The sequence below is a fragment of the Palaemon carinicauda genome, chromosome 7, assembly GCF_036898095.1.
Source record: "Palaemon carinicauda isolate YSFRI2023 chromosome 7, ASM3689809v2, whole genome shotgun sequence".
Lineage (NCBI taxonomy): Eukaryota > Metazoa > Arthropoda > Malacostraca > Decapoda > Palaemonidae > Palaemon > Palaemon carinicauda.
Window position 1 is genome coordinate 13,740,027 of NC_090731.1, and position 20,000 is coordinate 13,760,026.

A 20,000-nucleotide genomic window follows, 5' to 3' on the forward strand; every position below is an offset into this window, starting at 1 on the left:
CCTCGACGGGAGAAATCTTCGCCAGAAAGGTTAGCTATGTGAATGGGGTCCTTCAGTAGTGTGTTGCCCTATTTAAGCCAAAGAATAAGATTTTGGCTTTAAAAGCATATGATTTTCGAGATGTTTTTTACATATTGGGTTATTCAGATGTGACATTCTTTTCTCTAAGAACTTTAATATTTTGGTTATAAAAGGCCAAGAATAATAATATGGCTATAAAAGCATATGTATTTCGAGGAGGTTTTTACATAGTGGGTACTTTAAATGTATCATCATTTTCTGGAACTTTAATATCATGGTTATAAAAGCATGTGTATTTCGAGAAGGTTTTTTACATAGTGGGTGCTTTAAATGTATCATCATTTTCTGGAACTTTAATATCGTGGTTATAAAAGCATATGTATTTCGAGAAGGTTTTTTACATAGTGGGTGCTTTAAATGTATCATGCTTTTCTTGAAGAACTTTAATATCAGGGTTATAAAAGCATATGTATTTCGAGAAGGTTTTTTACATAGTGGGTGCTTTAAATGTATCATGCTTTTCTGGAAGAACTTTAATATCAGGGTTATAAAAGCATATGTATTTCGAGAAGGTTTTTTTACATAGTGGGTGCTTTAAATGTATCATGCTTTTCTTGGTTTTTTAAATAGTGGGTGCTTTAAATGTATCATGCTTTTCTTGAAGAACTTTGATATCATGGTTATAAAAGCATATGTATTTCGAGAAGGTTTTTTACATAGTGGGTGCTTTAAATGTATCATGCTTTTCTTGGTTTTTTAAATAGTAGGTGCTTTAAATGTATCATGCTTTTCTTGAAGAACTTTGATATCATGGTTATAAAAGCATATGTATTTCGAGAAGGTTTTTTACATAGTGGGTGCTTTAAATGTATCATGCTTTTCTTGAAGAACTTTGATATCATGGTTATAAAAGCATATGTATTTCGAGAAGGTTTTTTACATAGTGGGTGCTTTAAATGTATCATGCTTTTCTGGAAGAACTTTGATATCATGGTTATAAAAGCATATGTATTTCGACAAGGTTTTTTACATAGTGGGTGCTTTAAATGTATCATGCTTTTCTTGAAGAACTTTAATATCAGGGTTATAAAAGCATGTGTATTTCGAGAAGGTTTTTTACATAGTGGGTGCTTTAAATGTATCATGCTTTTCTTGAAGAACTTTGATATCATGGTTATAAAAGCATATGTATTTCGAGAAGGTTTTTTTACATAGTGGGGTGCTTTAAATGTATCATGCTTTTCTTGAAGAACTTTGATATCATGGTTATAAAAGCATATGTATTTCGAGAAGGTTTTTTTACATAGTGGGTGCTTTAAATGTATCATGCTTTTCTTGAAGAACTTTAATATCATGGTTATAAAAGCATATGTATTTCGAGAAGGTTTTTTAGATAGTGGGTGCTTTAAATGTATCATGCTTTTCTTGAAGAACTCTAATATCATGGTTATAAAAGCATATGTATTTCGAGAAGGTTTTTTACATACTGGTGCTATGGATGTATCATCATTTTCTTGACCTTTAAAATCTTAGGTGCAAAAGCATATGTATTTCGAGAAGGTTTTTACCTATTGGGTGATTTAGTTGTATCTTCATTCTCTTGAAGAACGTTAAAATTATAATGCATATATTTCCATTATATCATGACTCAAACGTTTAAAGTGTCCCTGAGAGCTACTTGTATCTACTTAGCGGCAGCTTTGATATTCTGAATTTATCTTTTCTTTGCAACAGTGACAATCCTTCGAGGGGGGAGGAGAGAGAGAGAGAGAGAGAGAGAGAGAGAGAGAGAGAGAGAGAGAGAGAGAGAGAGAGAGAGAGCCTTATTGCCTTATTTTATAATTGGGTTCCCGCAGGTCCCTCAGTATGGGGCACCTCGAGAGAGAGAGAGAGAGAGAGAGAGAGAGAGCCTTATTGCCTTATTGCCTCATTTTATATTTGGGTTCCCCCAGGTCCCTCAGTGTGAGGCACCTCGAGAGAGAGAGAGAGAGAGAGAGAGAGAGAGAGAGAGAGAGAGAGAGCCTTATTGCCTTATTTTATATTTGGGTTCCCCCAGGTCCCTCAATGTGAGGCACCTCGAGAGAGATGAGAGAGAGAGAGAGAGAGAGAGAGAGAGAGAGAGAGAGAGAGAGAGAGAGAGAACCTTATTGCCTTATTTTACATTTGGGTTCCCCAGGTCCCTCAGTGTGAGGCACCTCGAGAGAGAGAGAGAGAGAGGGGAGAGAGAGAGAGAGAGAGAGATAGAGAAAGAGAGAGAGCCTTATTGCCTTATTTTATATTTGGGTTCCCCCAGGTCCCTCAATGTGAGGCACCTCGAGAGAGAGAGAGAGAGAGAGAGAGAGAGAGAGAGAGAGAGAGAGACTTATTGCCTTATTGCCTTATTTTATATTTGGGTTCCCCCAAATCCCTCAGTGTGCCGAGAGAGAGAGAGAGAGAGAGAGAGAGAGAGAGAGAGAGAGAGAGCCTTATTGCCTTATTGCCTTACTTTATATTTGGGTTCCCCCAGGTCCCTCAGTGAGAGAGAGAGAGAGAGAGAGAGAGAGAGAGAGAGAGAGAGAGAGAGAGAACCTTATTGCCTTATTTTATATTTGGGTTCCCCCAGGTCCCTCAGTGAGAGAGAGAGAGAGAGAGAGAGAGAGAGAGAGAGAGAACCTTATTGCCTTATTTTACATTTGGGTTCCCCAGGTCCCTCAGTGTGAGGCACCTCGAGAGAGAGAGAGAGAGAGAGGGAGAGAGAGAGAGAGAGATAGAGAAAGAGAGAGAGCCTTATTGCCTTATTTTATATTTGGGTTCCCCCAGGTCCCTCAATGTGAGGCACCTCGAGAGAGAGAGAGAGAGAGAGAGAGAGAGAGAGAGAGAGAGAGAGACTTATTGCCTTATTGCCTTATTTTATATTTGGGTTCCCCCAAATCCCTCAGTGTGCCGAGAGAGAGAGAGAGAGAGAGAGAGAGAGAGAGAGAGAGAGAGAGAGAGAGAGCCTTATTGCCTTATTGCCTTACTTTATATTTGGGTTCCCCCAGGTCCCTCAGTGAGAGAGAGAGAGAGAGAGAGAGAGAGAGAGAGAGAGAGATAGAGAAAGAGAGAGAGCCTTATTGCCTTATTTTATATTTGGGTTCCCCCAGGTCCCTCAATGTGAGGCACCTCGAGAGAGAGAGAGAGAGAGAGAGAGAGAGAGAGAGAGACTTATTGCCTTATTGCCTTATTTTATATTTGGGTTCCCCCAAATCCCTCAGTGTGCCGAGAGAGAGAGAGAGAGAGAGAGAGAGGAGAGAGAGAGAGAGAGAGAGAGAGAGAGAGAGAGAGAGAGAGAGCCTTATTGCCTTATTGCCTTACTTTATATTTGGGTTCCCCCAGGTCCCTCAGTGTGAGGCACCTCGAGAGAGAGAGAGAGAGAGAGAGAGAGAGAGAGCCTTATTGCCTCATTACCTTATTTTATGTTTGGGTTCCCCAGGTCCCTCAGTGTGAGGCACCTCGAGAGAGAGAGAGAGAGAGAGAGAAAGAGAGAGAGAGAGTGAGCCTTATTGGCTTATTTTATATTTGGGTTCCCCCAGGTCCCCCAGTGTGAGGCACCTCGAGAGAGAGAGAGAGAGAGAGAGAGAGAGAGAGAGAGAGAGAGAGAGAGAGAGAGAGAACAATCCTAATATTTTAATGTATAAATTTCATTAAATCAGGTTGAATAATTGCAAGATGACTATTACTTTATACACGATATCTCTCAGGATATTCGCTCGGGAGGTTAGAACTCCGTGACACCTCTAAGGTCAAAATATCTCTGGTACAGTATATCACTCGCAGAAATATCCCAAGTAGAAAGCTGCCTCAGAGAAACTCCCATCTGGACGACATGGCTCGACCACCAAAAAAAAAAAAAAAAAAAAAAAATCCAATGTCAAAATCCAAAATTCGTTTTCTTTCCAAGGGCTACGATTCATGGAGGTCCATTTCAAAAGAATCTCTAAATGTTAGGTTTCCTGTCGATAGTTTGATTGAAATACGTAATGGTTCTTTCGTTTCATTGCAAGTCTATGGCTTTCCAATTCATGGGGGGGAAAAGATTAACTTTTGCAACTCACAGTTTTGTTACAAACAGAATGATGGGAAGAAAATATATTTGATAATGATAATAATAATAATAATAATAATAATAATAATAAAAATTATTATTATTATTATTATTATTATTATTATTATTGATAATAACTATAAACAATAATAATGATTAATAATATTAATAATTATTAATAAGAATGATTTTTAATAATAATAAAAATAATCATTTAATAATTATTATTAACAATGATAATAATTTATAAAATTATTGTTTTATTCCTTGATAAATACAAATCGACCATTTAATCAATATTTCAATCATACAAAGAAGACATCTTTTCCATTTCATCATTTCAGACTTAATATCTTGCGGCCTACGAATCAAAATTTGATTACATTTGGAAGTCAGCCAATTCAATTACTATACATTGATTGATTGATTGATTTAGTGTTCAGGCATCCTGACATCTAAGGTCATTGACGCCGGTAACATTTAATTCATGTATACAAAAATAAAAAAAATAGAATAAAATAAAAAATAAAAGAGTATTCAGTTACTATACAATGATTGATTGTTTGACTTAAAGTTTTCAGGCATCCTGACATCTAAGGTCATTGACGCCGGTAACATTTAATTTATGTATACAAAAATAAAAAATAAAATAAAAAATAAAAGAGTATCATAAAAGTTAAATGTCATAAAAGTTAAATGTTTTTCAGAAGACCTGCTTCTGAAATAAATTTAAAAATGCCACATCATTTCCAAGAATACTATACATTGACGTAAAGTTGAGATTACGTTAAGTGTATTGAATAAACTATTGGTTAGAATTATCTTCTTTAACCAATCAGCGATCAGGAAACTTTTCCGAGCTAAAAGGGCTCCCTTGCGAGTCGGTGCAAATCTGCCTCGCTAAAAAGAATTGACTGTAGTTCATGATCTATTCACCAAACAAAAATGTTAATATTTTAAAGGTACAGCTAGTATTTAACTTTTGCAATTTACCATTATAGGATTAAAGAAACGTAGAAATTATATATCTCAGTGAAAATCAAAATATAAAATTATAGGAAACTTTTCCGAGCTAAAAGGGCTCCCCTGCGAGTCGGTGCAAATCTGCTTCGCTAAAAAGAATTGACTGTAGTTCATGATCTATTCACCAAAAAAAATATATATATTTTAAAGGTACAGCTAGTATTTAACTTTTGCAATTCACCATTATAGGATTAAAGAAACGTAGAAATTATATATCTCAGTGAAAATCAAAATATAAAATTATAGTTATAACGTTACGACTTTACCTTTTGCTTGCAGTTAGTAACATAAGGATGAGATATTTAGGACAAGACATGGCATTAGCTAAATAAATCAGTAAGTAATAATCTGAACAAATATCTTAAAATTTGTAATTGGTGTAACTTACAATTCTAATTTTTTTTTTTTTTTTTTTTTTTTTTTTTTAATGACAATGTCTGATCTGTTTCGCAAATTTTATGTAATTCTTCTTAATAAAATAGGATTCATAAATATTTAAGCACCTTTAGGACAATTCCCTTTTGCCTGAGGGTAAACTTGGGCACACCATTCTATCTTATTTCTCTTCCTCTGGTTTAATTGAAGTTTTTATAGTTTATATATGAGAGATCTATTTGAATATTATTACTGTTCTAAAATTCAATTGTTCATTACTTCTCTTGTAGTTTATTTCCTTATTTCCTTTCCTCACGGGGCTATTTTTCCCTGTTGGAGTCATTATGCTTATAGCATCCTCCCTTTCCAACTAGTGTTGTAGCTTAATTAATAATAATAATAATAATAATAATAATAATAATAATAATAATAATAATAATAATAATAATAATAATAATAATAATAATAATAATAATAATATCAAATATACCATTTAACACCAACAGTCGTCTGTGACACTTTCAGAGCAATTTCTTAAATAAATACACCAAACAGATGTTTACCTAATTTTTTTTTTAAATTATGCACAAATATACGAAATTACAACTCGAAATTATTCCAAAAAAACAGCCACTGGACCGAGATCATCCAGGAGGCCGTCCGAGTTGGGGTCTGACTGTATTCGCTCAAGACGAAGGTGGCACCGGACTCGTAGGCTACAGCGAAATTGTCGTTCATCTCAGAGACGTCAATGACAACGCACCAATCTTCCCTCAGGTAAGTGAGAAGCTATCGTGAATAGTGGGAGACGTTGTGAATGGTATAGAAGATTGTTCTGAACTTTCCTCTGAAGTTGTTTATTCTATGTGAAAGGGTTTAAGGTTAGAAAAATTTCTCTCTCTCTCTCTCTCTCTCTCTCTCTCTCTCTCTCTCTCTCTCTCTCTCTCTCTCTCTGTAAATATACACAACTGTGTCTATATGGGTATGAGTGTGTTAATCCCTTCATTATTCTTTCCATGGCTCTTTGAGTTGTAACACACACAAACACACACACACAAATAACTATGTATATATATATATATATATATATATATATATATATATATATATATATATATATATATATATGTGTGTGTAGATAGATAGATAGATAGATATGTATATATGTATGTGTATATATACAGCATACATATCTATATGTATATACATTTTTAATTCATATATATATATATATATATATATATATATATATATATATATATATATATATATATATATATATATATATATATATATATATATATATATATATATATATATATATATATATATATATATATATATATATATATACATATTTATACATGTATATGTATATATATATTTGTGTATATATATATGTATATATATATATATATATTATATATATATATATATATATATATATATATATATATATATATAATGGAATAAACAGTAAACTAGAAATATTAGAATAACACTTCTTGACACGAAGAAATATCCCAACCAAATTTATAGCAAAATTTAAATTTATGGCTGTCCTGCATCCAGTACTTTCCAGGCTACGTCCCCTTTCTTCTTCTTCTTCTTCTCCTTCTTCTTCTTCTTCTTCTTCTTCTTCTTCTTCTTCTTCTTCTCGCTCTTTAAATGTAAATTCGAGATAAGTTTTCTCTTGGGTTGAAGGGCCAAAGATTTATACTTCCTCGTGTTCCTTGAAAATCGTTTCGGAGCCATATGAATAGAGAGAAGGCGAGGCAGACAGACAGACAGAGATACTAACCGGGGAAAGATTTGGCCAGATATAATTCCTGTTTGCTCTGTTGAAATCAGACTTCCTTGTTATCATTATCATCTATATATTAATACGATAGCGTGTGTTATTTATTTTGTGTCACGCTTTAAAGAAAATGGAAATAATTTCATGGTATACTCGTGGGTCATGCTTTAAAGAAAACGGAAATAATTTCATGGTATACTCTTACAAATTCATGTTAGACTATGATTACTTAACCAAAGCACATCTTGTGTAGTTTTCTCAATTTTGTCTTTAGCATCTGGCTCCTTTTTTTCTTTTTTTTCTTTTTTTTAATATTAGACAAAAAATTGAGTTCTATCAATTTTCATAACCTAGATTATAAAATTATTCTCGGTCCTTTTTGTTTAACAACTAATCTGTTCTTATTGTAAAAGATTTCTCATAATTCTAATCACCCTTTGCTTCAAATCTTCCTAGACATTACTCAATTTCCCGTCCGCCTATCATATTCAATGACCATTGATAAAGGTCAAGGACAGACTTTCGATAAGGTTGAGATCTACCTACCACAACCTTGCTTTACTCATGGACAACTTTATGTAGCCTTCTCAAGAGCAAAGTCTATGAACAGTGTAAGAGTGAAAATTTGTCCTCAGAATAATTCTACTCATAGCCACAGAAGAGGAACTACCTTTACTAGAAATATTGTATATAAAGAAGTTTTGTAAATTGTTTCATGTATTGCTCATTTTCTAAGATGATTATACAAGTCAAATCTTATCGCATTTTATTCAAACATGTATAGGTTAGGAACAAGATAATCAATATTGAAAATATCATTTCGTGTAATTTACAGAGGTTCCGCTAGTTATTATTATTATTATTATTATTATTATTATTATTATTATTATTATTATTATTATTATTTCTAATTGCTAAGCTACAACCCCAGCTGGAAAAGCAGTATTCCATAAGCCCAGAGGCTCCAACAGGGAAAACTGCCCAGTGAGGAAAAGAAACAAGGAATATTGCCCATGGTTACCTGGGAAATGTAATTATATAAACTACAACTATCAATTTCTGATGAGACAGCGGAACTCATTTAATCACCATAACACCATATTCCAGGACCTATACTACGGAAACATCACGGAAAACGGGGAATACGACCAGGAGGTCGTCACCATCAAGGCAGACGACTACGATGACCCAGACGAAGGTACGAATGCCCGGCTGACCTATTATCTGGAGAAGAATGTCGTGGACGAGAGCGTCGGTAAGCCGATTTTCTCGATTGATCGGGAGACGGGAATTGTCCGGACGGCTGTGTGTTGCTTGGACAGAGAGGCGGCGAAGGAGTATTTGATACAAGTGGTGGCCATGGATGGAGGTGGGCTTACAGGTAAGAATTGTCGGGATATGAAAATGGGTTATTTTAATAGTTTTGATATCTATTAGAGTAGAATTGTCTGGATATGAAAATGGGTTATTTTGATAGTTTTGATATCTATTAGAGTAGAATTGTCTGGATATGAAAATGGGTTATTTTGATAGTTTTGATATCTATTAGAGTAGAATTGTCTGGATATGAAAATGGGTTATTTTGATAGTTTAGATATCTATTAGAGTAGAATTGTCTGGATATGAAAATGGGTTATTTTGATAGTTTTGATATCTATTAGAGTAGAATTGTCTGGATATGAAAATGGGTTATTTTGATAGTTTTGATATCTATTAGAGTAGAATTGTCTGGATATGAAAATGGGTTATTTTGATAGTTTTGATATCTATTAGAGTAGAATTGTCTGGATATGAAAATGGGTTATTTTGATAGTTTTGATATCTATTAGAGTAGAATTGTATGGATATGAAAATGGGTTATTTTGATAGTTTTGATATCTATTAGAGTTTTTCTGATTTCAGTAATTATAATAGTTCTAATATTTTTAATGATGTTAATAACTTCAGATATTTTGATAATTTTTATACTTATTATGAGTTTAAAGTTTTTATGATTTCAGTGATGATAATAGTTCTAATGTTTTTAACTATTTTAATAACTTTAATTAATTTGATAATTTTCATAATTTTTATACTTATTGTGAGTTTAATGTTTTTATGATTTCAGTGATGTTGATAATTCTAATATTGTTAATAATCTTAATAACTTTAATTATTTGTATAATTTTGATAATTATTATACTTATATTTTATTAATTTTGATAATTATTATAATTTTCAATAATTTTACTATCAATCATAACAATAACAATAACAATAACAATGATTTAAATAATTTTAATAATTTTAGTAATTTTAATAATTTTAGTAATTTTAATAATTTTAATACTTTTAATAATTTTAATAATTTAAATTTTATTCCTATAATTACCCTCTCGTATACGTTTATATTTCTGTTTACATTTCTAAATTATTTGATTGTCTTGGTTTGCTTATCAAATATAAAATACTGTATAGTTATATGTATATATATGTATATATATATATATATATATAAATATATGTATATGTATATGTATATGTATATGTATATATATATATATATATATATATTTATATGCATAAGGATTATTTAGATGTCATCTTAAAAATTTTCTTTAATCTCTTTTAATTTCTTTAATCTCTTGGTTAACATGTCATCCAGGCAAGCCACTGATGAGTAATTTAGCCACTCATAGATTAAGCACTATATCATATACCAGTATACGCGACCCGTCAAAAATTAAGGCTAAATGTTTAGATATGCACACGCGACCCAGCATGAGTGGATATATACAGTATATATATATATACATATATATATATATATATATATTATGTATATATATATTATGTATATATATATACATATATATATGTAGGTATATATAAATATATATATATACATATACATATACATATACATATATATATACATATACATATACATATATATATATATATATATATACATATATATACATATATATACATATACATATACATATACATATATATGTATATATATATATATATATATAGCCAGACACTTGCCCTTTATTAAATAGGTTAGATGACATTTAATCTCACCATGATTCTAATTTTTTGTACCATCAATCTTGATTCAATCATGGGAATTTAACCATGATTTTATTCTTGTGATTAATCATTTCCAAAGTACAATTGTTCAATTAACTGTTCGCGTTCTGTTTGTCTTTATTTTCTTGTCATCTGGTTATCACGTTTTCCTCCATTCACCAAATCTTTAGATTAATAATATAAAAAAAGGTTTAAGTCAATTGTGTACTAACCTTTACCTGGCCATCAAGAATTGCATCAGTCAGCACCTTAATTAGTCAATTATCAAGGTAATTAATGTTTTAGTGCATTTTAGAACAAATTAATCAATACTTTAAACAAATTATCACTTAAACATCATAAATCTATGAATATTTCGGACAAAGTATCACTTAAAAATAATATTAAGAATTTCTATTAATTTTCCTTCATTTCCAAATACCCTTAACTAATAATTTCCCTTACTTGATATATAATCAAGAGAACTATCTGAGCTATTCATAAAGTGATAATGTTCTCTTTATCTCTTAACTATATAATATTCATGGATAGTTTATACAAAAACTAAACCTCCTGAACTAATCTGACTACACTAGTTTTGTTAATCTTACTGAGGATATAATTCCCAGTAAAATTAGGCTAATAGTATAATTGTTCTATTTTTCTCTGTTTTTTTTTAATCTGTACTTTACTAAAATTTCTAGTTTTTTGTGTTAAAATTTCTAGTTTTTTCATGTCCATGGGTAATATCTTTTGCTCTTAATAATAATCTGTACTTTACTAAACTTTCTAGTTTTTTATATTAAAATTTCTATTTTTTTCATGTCCATGAGTAATATCTTTTGCTCTTAATGATAATAAACGCAACTCTTTATTTGAATGATTGCAAAAGGCACTAATGTCTAAAGATCTTTTTTAGGGTTGTGATGGCCGATGTAGTAACGTCCCTGACTGGTGAACACCAGATTGGGGTTCGAGTCCCGGTCAAACTCGTTAGTTACTTTGGTCACTGCAACCTCACCATCCTTATAGGTCTATCTGCTGAGTCATCAGCAGCCATTGCGTAGCCCTCCTTGATCCTAACTTGGGTGGAGAGGGGTCTTGGGCACTGATTATACGTATAAATATATATATATATATATATATATGTATGTATATATATACATATATAATATATATATGTATATATACATACATATATATATATATATATACATACATATATATATATATATATATATGTATATATATATATATATATGTGTGTGTGTGTATATATATATATATATATATATGTATGTATATATACATATATATATCATATATGTATATATATACATACATATATATATATATATATATATTAGTCAGTCTCTAGGGCATTGTCCTCCTTGATAGGGTAATGTCACTATCCCTTGCCTCTGCCATTCATGAGTGGCCTTTAAACTTTTAAACCTTTAAGAATAACTGCCAAGCCTAGGATTACTTAAGTGAATCTTTTTTATCCTTAGTTTCCTTTTAATTCAGGGTTATCGTAATTAAATGCACCCCTTTATACAAAGAAATTATTAAGATAATAAACAATTGTGTTGTAATAGCAGTATTTGGATTCAATTATAAGCATTCCTTTCAGTTATGCCTTTGTAAACTGACTCCTTCTTACGCAGGCACAGGCACTGTGAGCATCCAAATCCTAGACGTCAACGACAGACCTCCAAGATTCACGAAGGATGAATGGCTCATCGAAACAGAAGAGACCGATGGCTCCAACTTACCTGAAGAACCCTTATTAACCGTCACGGTTCAGGATGAAGATAACACAAATGTATTTAGTTACAGAGTCGTTGACTCCTCGGGGTTTGGGGCAGATAAATTCACTATGGTAACAAATGATGACGGTACCGGATCGCTCATGGTAATCAAACCTTTAGATTATGAGAATTACAGAGAAGCTAATGGATTCAAATTTCAGATAGAGGTTAGCGATGAAGGTGAGGAGGGTTTCTCCGATGTGTACCACACAGCGAAGTCGTGGGTGAAAGTAAAACTGAAAGATATCAATGACAATCCTCCTTATTTCACTGAAAAGGTTTCTGAAGCAAGAGTGTTTGAAAATGCTCCAGTTGGCAGAAGTTTGGTTAATATCACAGCATTTGATCCAGATATGGGAGGTAAAAGCAAGATATCTTACAGAATAGACCGTGCTTCTGATAGAAACAGACATTTTGCTATTGATAGTTCAGGCTCAGTGACTATTCAGAGACCTCTAGACAGGGAGACCAGTCCTTACCATTTGATCAAGATCTTGGCTATTGATGATGGCATTCCTACCAAGAGTGCCACTGCTATGCTGACAGTTATTGTCATAGACATTAATGATAATGCCCCAAAGATCTTAGAAGACTACCGTCCAGTTTTACCAGAAAACCAACCGCCGAGGAAATTTGCAGAAGTTCTTGCAACGGATGCAGATGACCCATTTAGGAATAATGGCCCTCCTTTTCATTTCCGGCTTAGCCCCTATGTACCTGATGACATCAAAGCCTCCTTCAGGGTAGACAGCTTCCCTGACAGGGCCAATGGAGAAGGAACAGCAGTCATATCCTCCTTAAGGAAGTTTGATCGTGAAGTACAAAAAGAATATCTTATTCCTATAATTGTAAAAGATTCAGGGTCACCACCAATGATAGGCACTTCAACACTAACTGTTGTCATTGGAGATGATAATGATAACCAAATGAAGAGTGGAATGAAAGAAATTCTCTTTTATAGTTATAAGGGCAGAGCCCTTGATACTCAGATTGGACGGGTGTACATTCATGATCCTGACGACTGGGATCTAGAAGACAAGAAGTTCACTTGGGCTATGAGCCATCACCCGAACTTTCTACTGAATGAAGAAAATGGAATGATTACGATGAAATATGCTACAAGTGAAAATCTTTACAGCCTACAGTTCGAAGTTCATGATGGTAAACATTATCAGTCAAAAGTACAAGCCAAAGTTAACGTGAAAGTTAGGCACGTTTCCGAGAGCGCTGTCAAAAGTTCAGCTTCAGTTCGCATCGAAAATATTAGTGATGAAGAATTTATTCGTCAGTGGGATTACAGAACTAACAAACCAATGAAAAGTATTGCAGAAAGATTTAAAGAAAAATTGGCTGAGATTTATGATGTCAGTGGTCATGGTATTGATTTGTTCAGTATACAGTTAAGACAAAGAATGCCACCTATAACAGATATTTTCTTTTCAGTTTATAATTCGTGGTATTTGAAGCCAGAGAAATTAAATGGTCTGATCATGATACACAGAAATGAAATAGAAGAAGAACTTGGTTTAAGCATCATCATGGTAGGGATTGACGAATGTTTATATGAAAATGCAAACTGCTTTGGTTCTTGTGCCAACAATCTTGAAGTGCTAAAGACACATTACTTGATTGATGCCAATAGAACGTCGTATGTAGGTCTCCATACTAAGTTAACCCCCGAATGTGTGTGTACTGCCAGGAACTTTTTCCAGAAAGAGTCATGCCGTCCAAATCCTTGCCTTAACGATGGCAAATGCGTCGAAGAAGAATCTAGCATTCGCTGTATCTGTCCTGAGGGATATGATGGGCCAAAGTGCCAAACTCTGACGAGAACGTTCCAAGGAAATGGCTTCGCCTGGTTTCCACCTCTACAGGTTTGCGAAAGATCACACTTAAGTATTGAATTTATGAGTACCAGCCCGGAAGGTACGATTTTATATAATGGTCCGATAACGTTCCAGAATGTTAAGAAGCACACTGTTACAGATTTCATTGCATTGGAGATTGTTGATGGAAGACTGAGGTTACTAATCAATTTTGGGTCAGGGACTCTAAGTCTCCCAGTGAACAGTTCTGAGGAGCTTAATGATGGCAGATGGCGCAAAGCAGATATCTTTTGGGATAAGGAGGTAATATTTTTCACAATCGGAATTTAATATTTTCTGGCATACCAGCCACATCTTTATATTCTTTGGGATTCTCCTTAGTCTCTCTCTTTTTAGTCTAACTCATTATCTTTCTGAAATAGTGTGAAAGTGTTCATAGTCAATAAAAAGTGTATAGCCTCAGTACTGACTTTTCAAAAGAGGAAATTTAGGAGTAGATATAATTATTCATTTAAATCAAATGTTAGCTATGAATGTAATCCGTATCTTCTTAGTTAATTATTGCATGAAGTTGGTCTTTTAATAATGAATAAATGATACATTTTATTCTTTATTAGAAAATTGTATTGCCCTAATTTTTCCACCCTTGTTTTTTCAGACAGTGAGACTAGCCTTAGATCAGTGTACAGAAGCAAACATAACTGAATCAAGGGGAAGCGCAAAGAGTAATGGTGACTTATCCACTTGCCATGCACATGGTACACTGCCACCATTTAATGAGTATCTTAACGTACATAGTCCACTACAAGTTGGTGGTTTAGCCCATGAGACATTCTTCACCACCTTGTATGGAAAGGACCATGTGCCCTTAGGAAAACCCTTTCAAGGCTGCATCAGGAACCTAATGATGAACAGTCATTTCTATGATTTTTCCCATCCAAGCCTACAAAAGAACAGTGCAACCAGGTGTCCTCATTTTGAGACCTTTTGCAATAGTAACTCTACAATGATGGGCTGTGGAACCAATGGTATTTGCAGTGGGTCTACATCCGAGCCACATTGCTTGTGCAAGTCTGGTTGGATGGGTCCTTCGTGTGATGAGCCCACCATCCCAGCTTACTTTGAAGCTCAGTCGTTTGTCAAATACACCCTGTCCTTCAAGCCCAATCCATTTCGAACTAATATACAGATGAGATTTCGAACTTGGGAAATGGATGGTGAACTTTTTAGAATAACGGATAAGCTAAATAGAAAGTATGGAATTCTCAGTCTTAAAGAAGGATATTTGCAGTTTAAATATAACTTCCATGAACTGTACACTGAAGAACGAGAGTTGTGCCTTTCTAAAGTAGCTGTAAACAATGGAGAGTGGCATTTTGTAAAGGTGGAACGTTACGGAATGAATGTTGCCCTCTTGTTGGATGGTGGGGAGGGACGAAGATATAATGAAACCTCCATATTTTCCGGCAATTTACTAATGGACATTGATGAACAAGAGGGAATGTTCATTGGTGGTAAAGTCAACTATTCAAATGCCAACACCTTCAAAGTGTATGATGATTATAAATTTGGTAAATGTAACCTAATTTTTTATAGATTAGTTTGCCTTCTACAATTACTGTGCATTTTGAACACTGCTTAGAATTGAAGATATGTCACATGAAGAAATTCTTATTTATATATTAAATAGTCAAATTCTTTTAGAATTTTTAGATCTAACTCAGTAGCATTTTATTTCCCAATTTTCAGGTTGTATAGACGATATTCGCATAGAGGGTAAAATATTGCCCTTGCCTCCTGAGACCAGCAGTACACAATGGGCACAAGTCTCACTGTACCACAACCTCACCTCGCAGTGCAATTCCCCCACCCAGTGCCTTAACATAACATGCATTGCACCATTTACATGCAAGGAGCTATGGATGAGGCATGAATGTGGGTAGGTTAAACCAATATCTAATCCACTTTGAGGGTGAAATGCCGAGAAAATATTCATTAGACTTTATAATTTATAGATTACTATTCAGGTAATTTCATATTTACAGTACTGACCATCCCTCAGTTTACCACAGTAGATTGTCTGGGGCTATTCTCCAGACGGAGACTTTTAGACCAAAGGTACTTACCACTGTAACTCAAAACCACTGTTCCTCAATCAATGGTACATCGCACCTTAAAGAATGAATTGTTGTTTAAGACTAGAAAATTAAATCAATATACCAAGGAAAATGTTAACTCTCCTTTTTTCACCTTTCTAGCTGCCCAGAAGGATCTCTACTATCAAGAGATCACCACATTTGTCTGGATGAAGACGAATGCTTATCTAGTCCGTGCAGAAATGGTGGCACCTGCCACAATCAACAGCCGTCCTATTCATGCCAATGTCCCACGGGATTTGTTGGTACCAATTGTGAATTGTTACAGGAAGATAGCCCTCTATTTCAACCAAATCTACCAGTGTTGGCAGCCATTATTGTTTGCATCATAGTGGTATTAGGTAATACATTGTTTCTTTTGAAAATGACAGCCTATTTTGATTTCCATAACAGCCATTGCCCCCTGGACGACGTTAACACATGATATTTTATATTCATTGTTAAAAATCTAAGTTGATTCATAAGCATCTGTACATGAACAACTCATGTTAAGCATAGATGACTTATTTAGTCACTAAAATACCGTAAAATTAGAATCTTTCTCTATATTAGAAATTACCGTATGACAGATGACCATGAGCTCATACTACGCTTATCTTAAGTAGACCATTAAAAACTATCATTGTGTTTTACACCCCAGCAGCTTTAGGAGCCACGTTCATTTTGTGCCTCAGTCGCAGGCGTCAGCGTGTTCCCAAGGATAGCCCAGACCAAACAAAGCATGAAACTAGCGTCCATTACGATGACAAAGGAGGCGGGGAAGGCGAAGTGACCATACTCGATCTAACCGCCTTGAACGTTCCAGCAACACCAGTTGTCACAAATGGAGGGAATCTTATAGCAAAGGAAGTGCAAGGTATTTATCTATTTCTTATAATAGCATTTCAATTGGAATATCTTTATTGAAATATATATATATATTATGAATAAACATGTGATCATTCTAGACCATGGCTTCTATTTGAAGTAGCAGAATTGTTGCACAAATAAAGTATAAGATTATCTAAATGTCAAGACAAAATTTGGAAGAGTTTCACATAAAATAAAAAGTTTCAAGGCCAATATTTTGATCACTCTTGTAATATCATTTCAATGGTGAAAATCTTTATTGAAATATATCTATAATTAATAAATATGGGAAGATTTCCGACCATGGCTTTTACTTAGATTAGCAGAATTATAGTTCTGGATAACTAAAAAATTTGAATGTAATGACTTAGACTTTGTATGCGTTTCTCGATCACACTACATTGCATCACTCCTAATACTTTTACAGAGGCTGAAATCTATCTAAATTACGATAGCACTTTTACAGAAGTTGAAATCCATCAACGAAACCACTTGAACAGTCTTCATTTCCTTCGCCAGGGTCCCCAATGAAGAGCAGCATAACGAACGTTGACGTCCTCATCAGTAGACGGGACGTGCAAACCTCGGGCAGTTTCAAAGAGCCCCCAGACTGGCATTTCATTCCCAACTACGCCATCCAAGAAGAAGAAACACCTGAGGAATCAGTCTCTTTCCTTGGGTACAACAGACACACGTTGCCACAAAGCTGATGCGGATTTTAGGAGTCGTGTTCGTTGAGGATTTAGTTGTATCGTCTGGAAATTTTTGAATCCAAAGAACTTAGTGTGACGTTATGTTTAGGTAGTGAGTTTTTCTCCTTTCTTACAGCTAAATGGTATTTCATTTTTTTATTGATGTGAGACCTTGCTCATAAGAATGGCCGTGGGGATTTCGTGTAAAGCTTTGGAATGAAAGGTGTGCTGGAAGTCGCCTTTAAAACGGAACGAAATTCTAAACGAAAGAATTTTTACCTTTTCAATTTATATATGTATATATAATATATATATATATATATATATATATATATAATGTGTGTGTTGATGTGTGTGTATGTGTTTGTGTGTGTGCATGTGTCAGTGTGTGTGTAAACAATTATATACGTATGTATGCATAGATGTACATGTATATTCTGTATGTATGTTTATATGTATACAATATGTATACTCAAATCATATTTGTTTCCCTCGGCAAAATAAACATCTAGAGTAAAGTAAATCTAATATTACGACTCATAAAGAAGAAACTGATGGTCCTCTAGGTGAAAACATCACTGTACATTTATGTAATCCCAAAACATTCTCTTACATATATGTTCACATTTGTGTGATCGCTTATTCTGTATACATACATACATATACCAAAGGCACTTCCCCCAATTTTGGGGAGTAGCCGACATCAACAAGAAACAAAACAAAAAAGGGGGACCTCTACTCTCTACGTTCCTCCAGCCTAACCAGGGACTCAGCCGAGTTCAGCTGGTACTGCTAGGGTGCCACAGCCCAACCTCCCACATTTCCACCACAGATGAAGCTTCATACTGCTGAGTCCCCTACTGCTGCTACCTCCGTGGTCATCTAAGGCACCGGAGGAAGCAGCAGGGCCTACCGGAACTGCGTCACAATCGCTCGCCATTCATTCCTATTTCTAGCACGCTCTCTTGCCTCTCTCACATCTATCCTCCTATCACCCAGAGCTTTCTTCACACCATACACCCACATACAATATATATGTGTAGAAATCACGAAAGCTGACACGTGATGAATATAAAATGTATTAAAGCCACGAAAGGAAAAAATTAAAAAGACTTGATTGGAGTTACTTCTTTCATCCACTGAGGACATTATCAAACTCAGCAATAAGAATACATATACAAAGACATCGTATTTATACAGGAAAAGGGGATCCAACAGCTGTTAGTTTCTTAATAATTCCAGAGAAGTCACATTTTAGATAAAAGGATAATACTGGATTAACGGAAAACAAACCTGGGCTCAGATTCAAATTTCTACCTTGAGTACATGAGATTAAAAATGATTCAACAATATTCCTTTGGAAATAGTCATTAAATGGATTACTTTTTCCGCCTTTGACCAACCAATTCTGTGTCTTGACCCTAACCAGTGTGAGGCCAAGGCATTATTAAGAGAACCCCTGGAGACGGCCACCTGATGTACATATATATGTATGCATGTATATTCCATGCACTTATCATAAGTGCGTTTTATGTGTACATTATTAAAGTAGTCATCATACGTACTTTGTCATTATACTTAACAGTTGTCTAGCTCATCAATGTCAACGAAAGTGTTCATTATAAGAAAACCCCATTTAAAGTATGATGATGACTGAAACTAGATTTTGATAGATTCTGATGTTATAAGTAGGGCATTTGTAAGATAGCTGTTGTTTCTGATAAACTGGATATTTAGTGTTTGTTTGTGGGTACTCCAATGTACATACACACTGTATATATGAATGTATATTATATATATATATATATATATATATGTGTGTGTGTGTGTGTGTGTGTATATATATATACATATATACACACGTGTTTGTGCGCGTGTATATATATATATATATATATACAACGTAGATATAATATATATATATATATATATAATATATATATATATATATATAATATATATATATATATATATATAATATATATATATATTATATATATATAATATATATATATATTATATATATATAATATATATATATATATATATATATTATATATATATATATATATATATACATAATATGTATGCGTGTGTGTTTGAGTATCCCTCTGAAATCCATGTAAGGTTTAAATGTTTTCATCTGCTGTGCGATCAGTATTGTAAGTAGTCAGTCAAATGTTTCCAGTTGTTGTATTGAGAGATGTCTAAACCTTGAGAGGATTGTCAACAAATTATATTTTTGTTACGTGTTCTAATAAACGTCATGGATAGACTTATGTTTTTTGTCTATCCTGAGGCGAGTGCATGCAAGATTTATTTAACAGAT

The 20,000-nt window shown here is 33.7% G+C and overlaps 1 protein-coding gene across 4 annotated transcripts in view; it reads left to right on the forward strand.

Annotated features, from left to right (window-relative positions):
* The window catches only part of LOC137643855 (neural-cadherin-like), a 63,976-nt gene that overhangs the window by 12,321 nt on the left and 31,655 nt on the right, over positions 1-20,000 (forward strand). Inside the window, exons 3-11 of one of the 4 annotated variants that reach the window (XM_068376581.1) lie at positions 1-29; positions 6,113-6,259; positions 8,388-8,661; positions 12,005-14,277; positions 14,633-15,545; positions 15,724-15,913; positions 16,233-16,471; positions 16,771-16,986; positions 17,499-17,942. The exon at positions 1-29 is cut by the window's left edge and continues 109 nt beyond it. The exons of 2 other annotated variants lie outside the window; for them this stretch is intronic. In XM_068376581.1, coding sequence (XP_068232682.1) covers positions 1-29; positions 6,113-6,259; positions 8,388-8,661; positions 12,005-14,277; positions 14,633-15,545; positions 15,724-15,913; positions 16,233-16,471; positions 16,771-16,986; positions 17,499-17,689 — 4,472 coding nt within the window. In that variant the 3' untranslated portion in view covers positions 17,690-17,942. Of the gene's footprint in view, positions 30-6,112; positions 6,260-8,387; positions 8,662-12,004; positions 14,278-14,632; positions 15,546-15,723; positions 15,914-16,232; positions 16,472-16,770; positions 16,987-17,498; positions 17,943-20,000 lie in introns of those variants that run through there. One more of the 4 variants, XM_068376583.1, reaches the window with a different exon arrangement.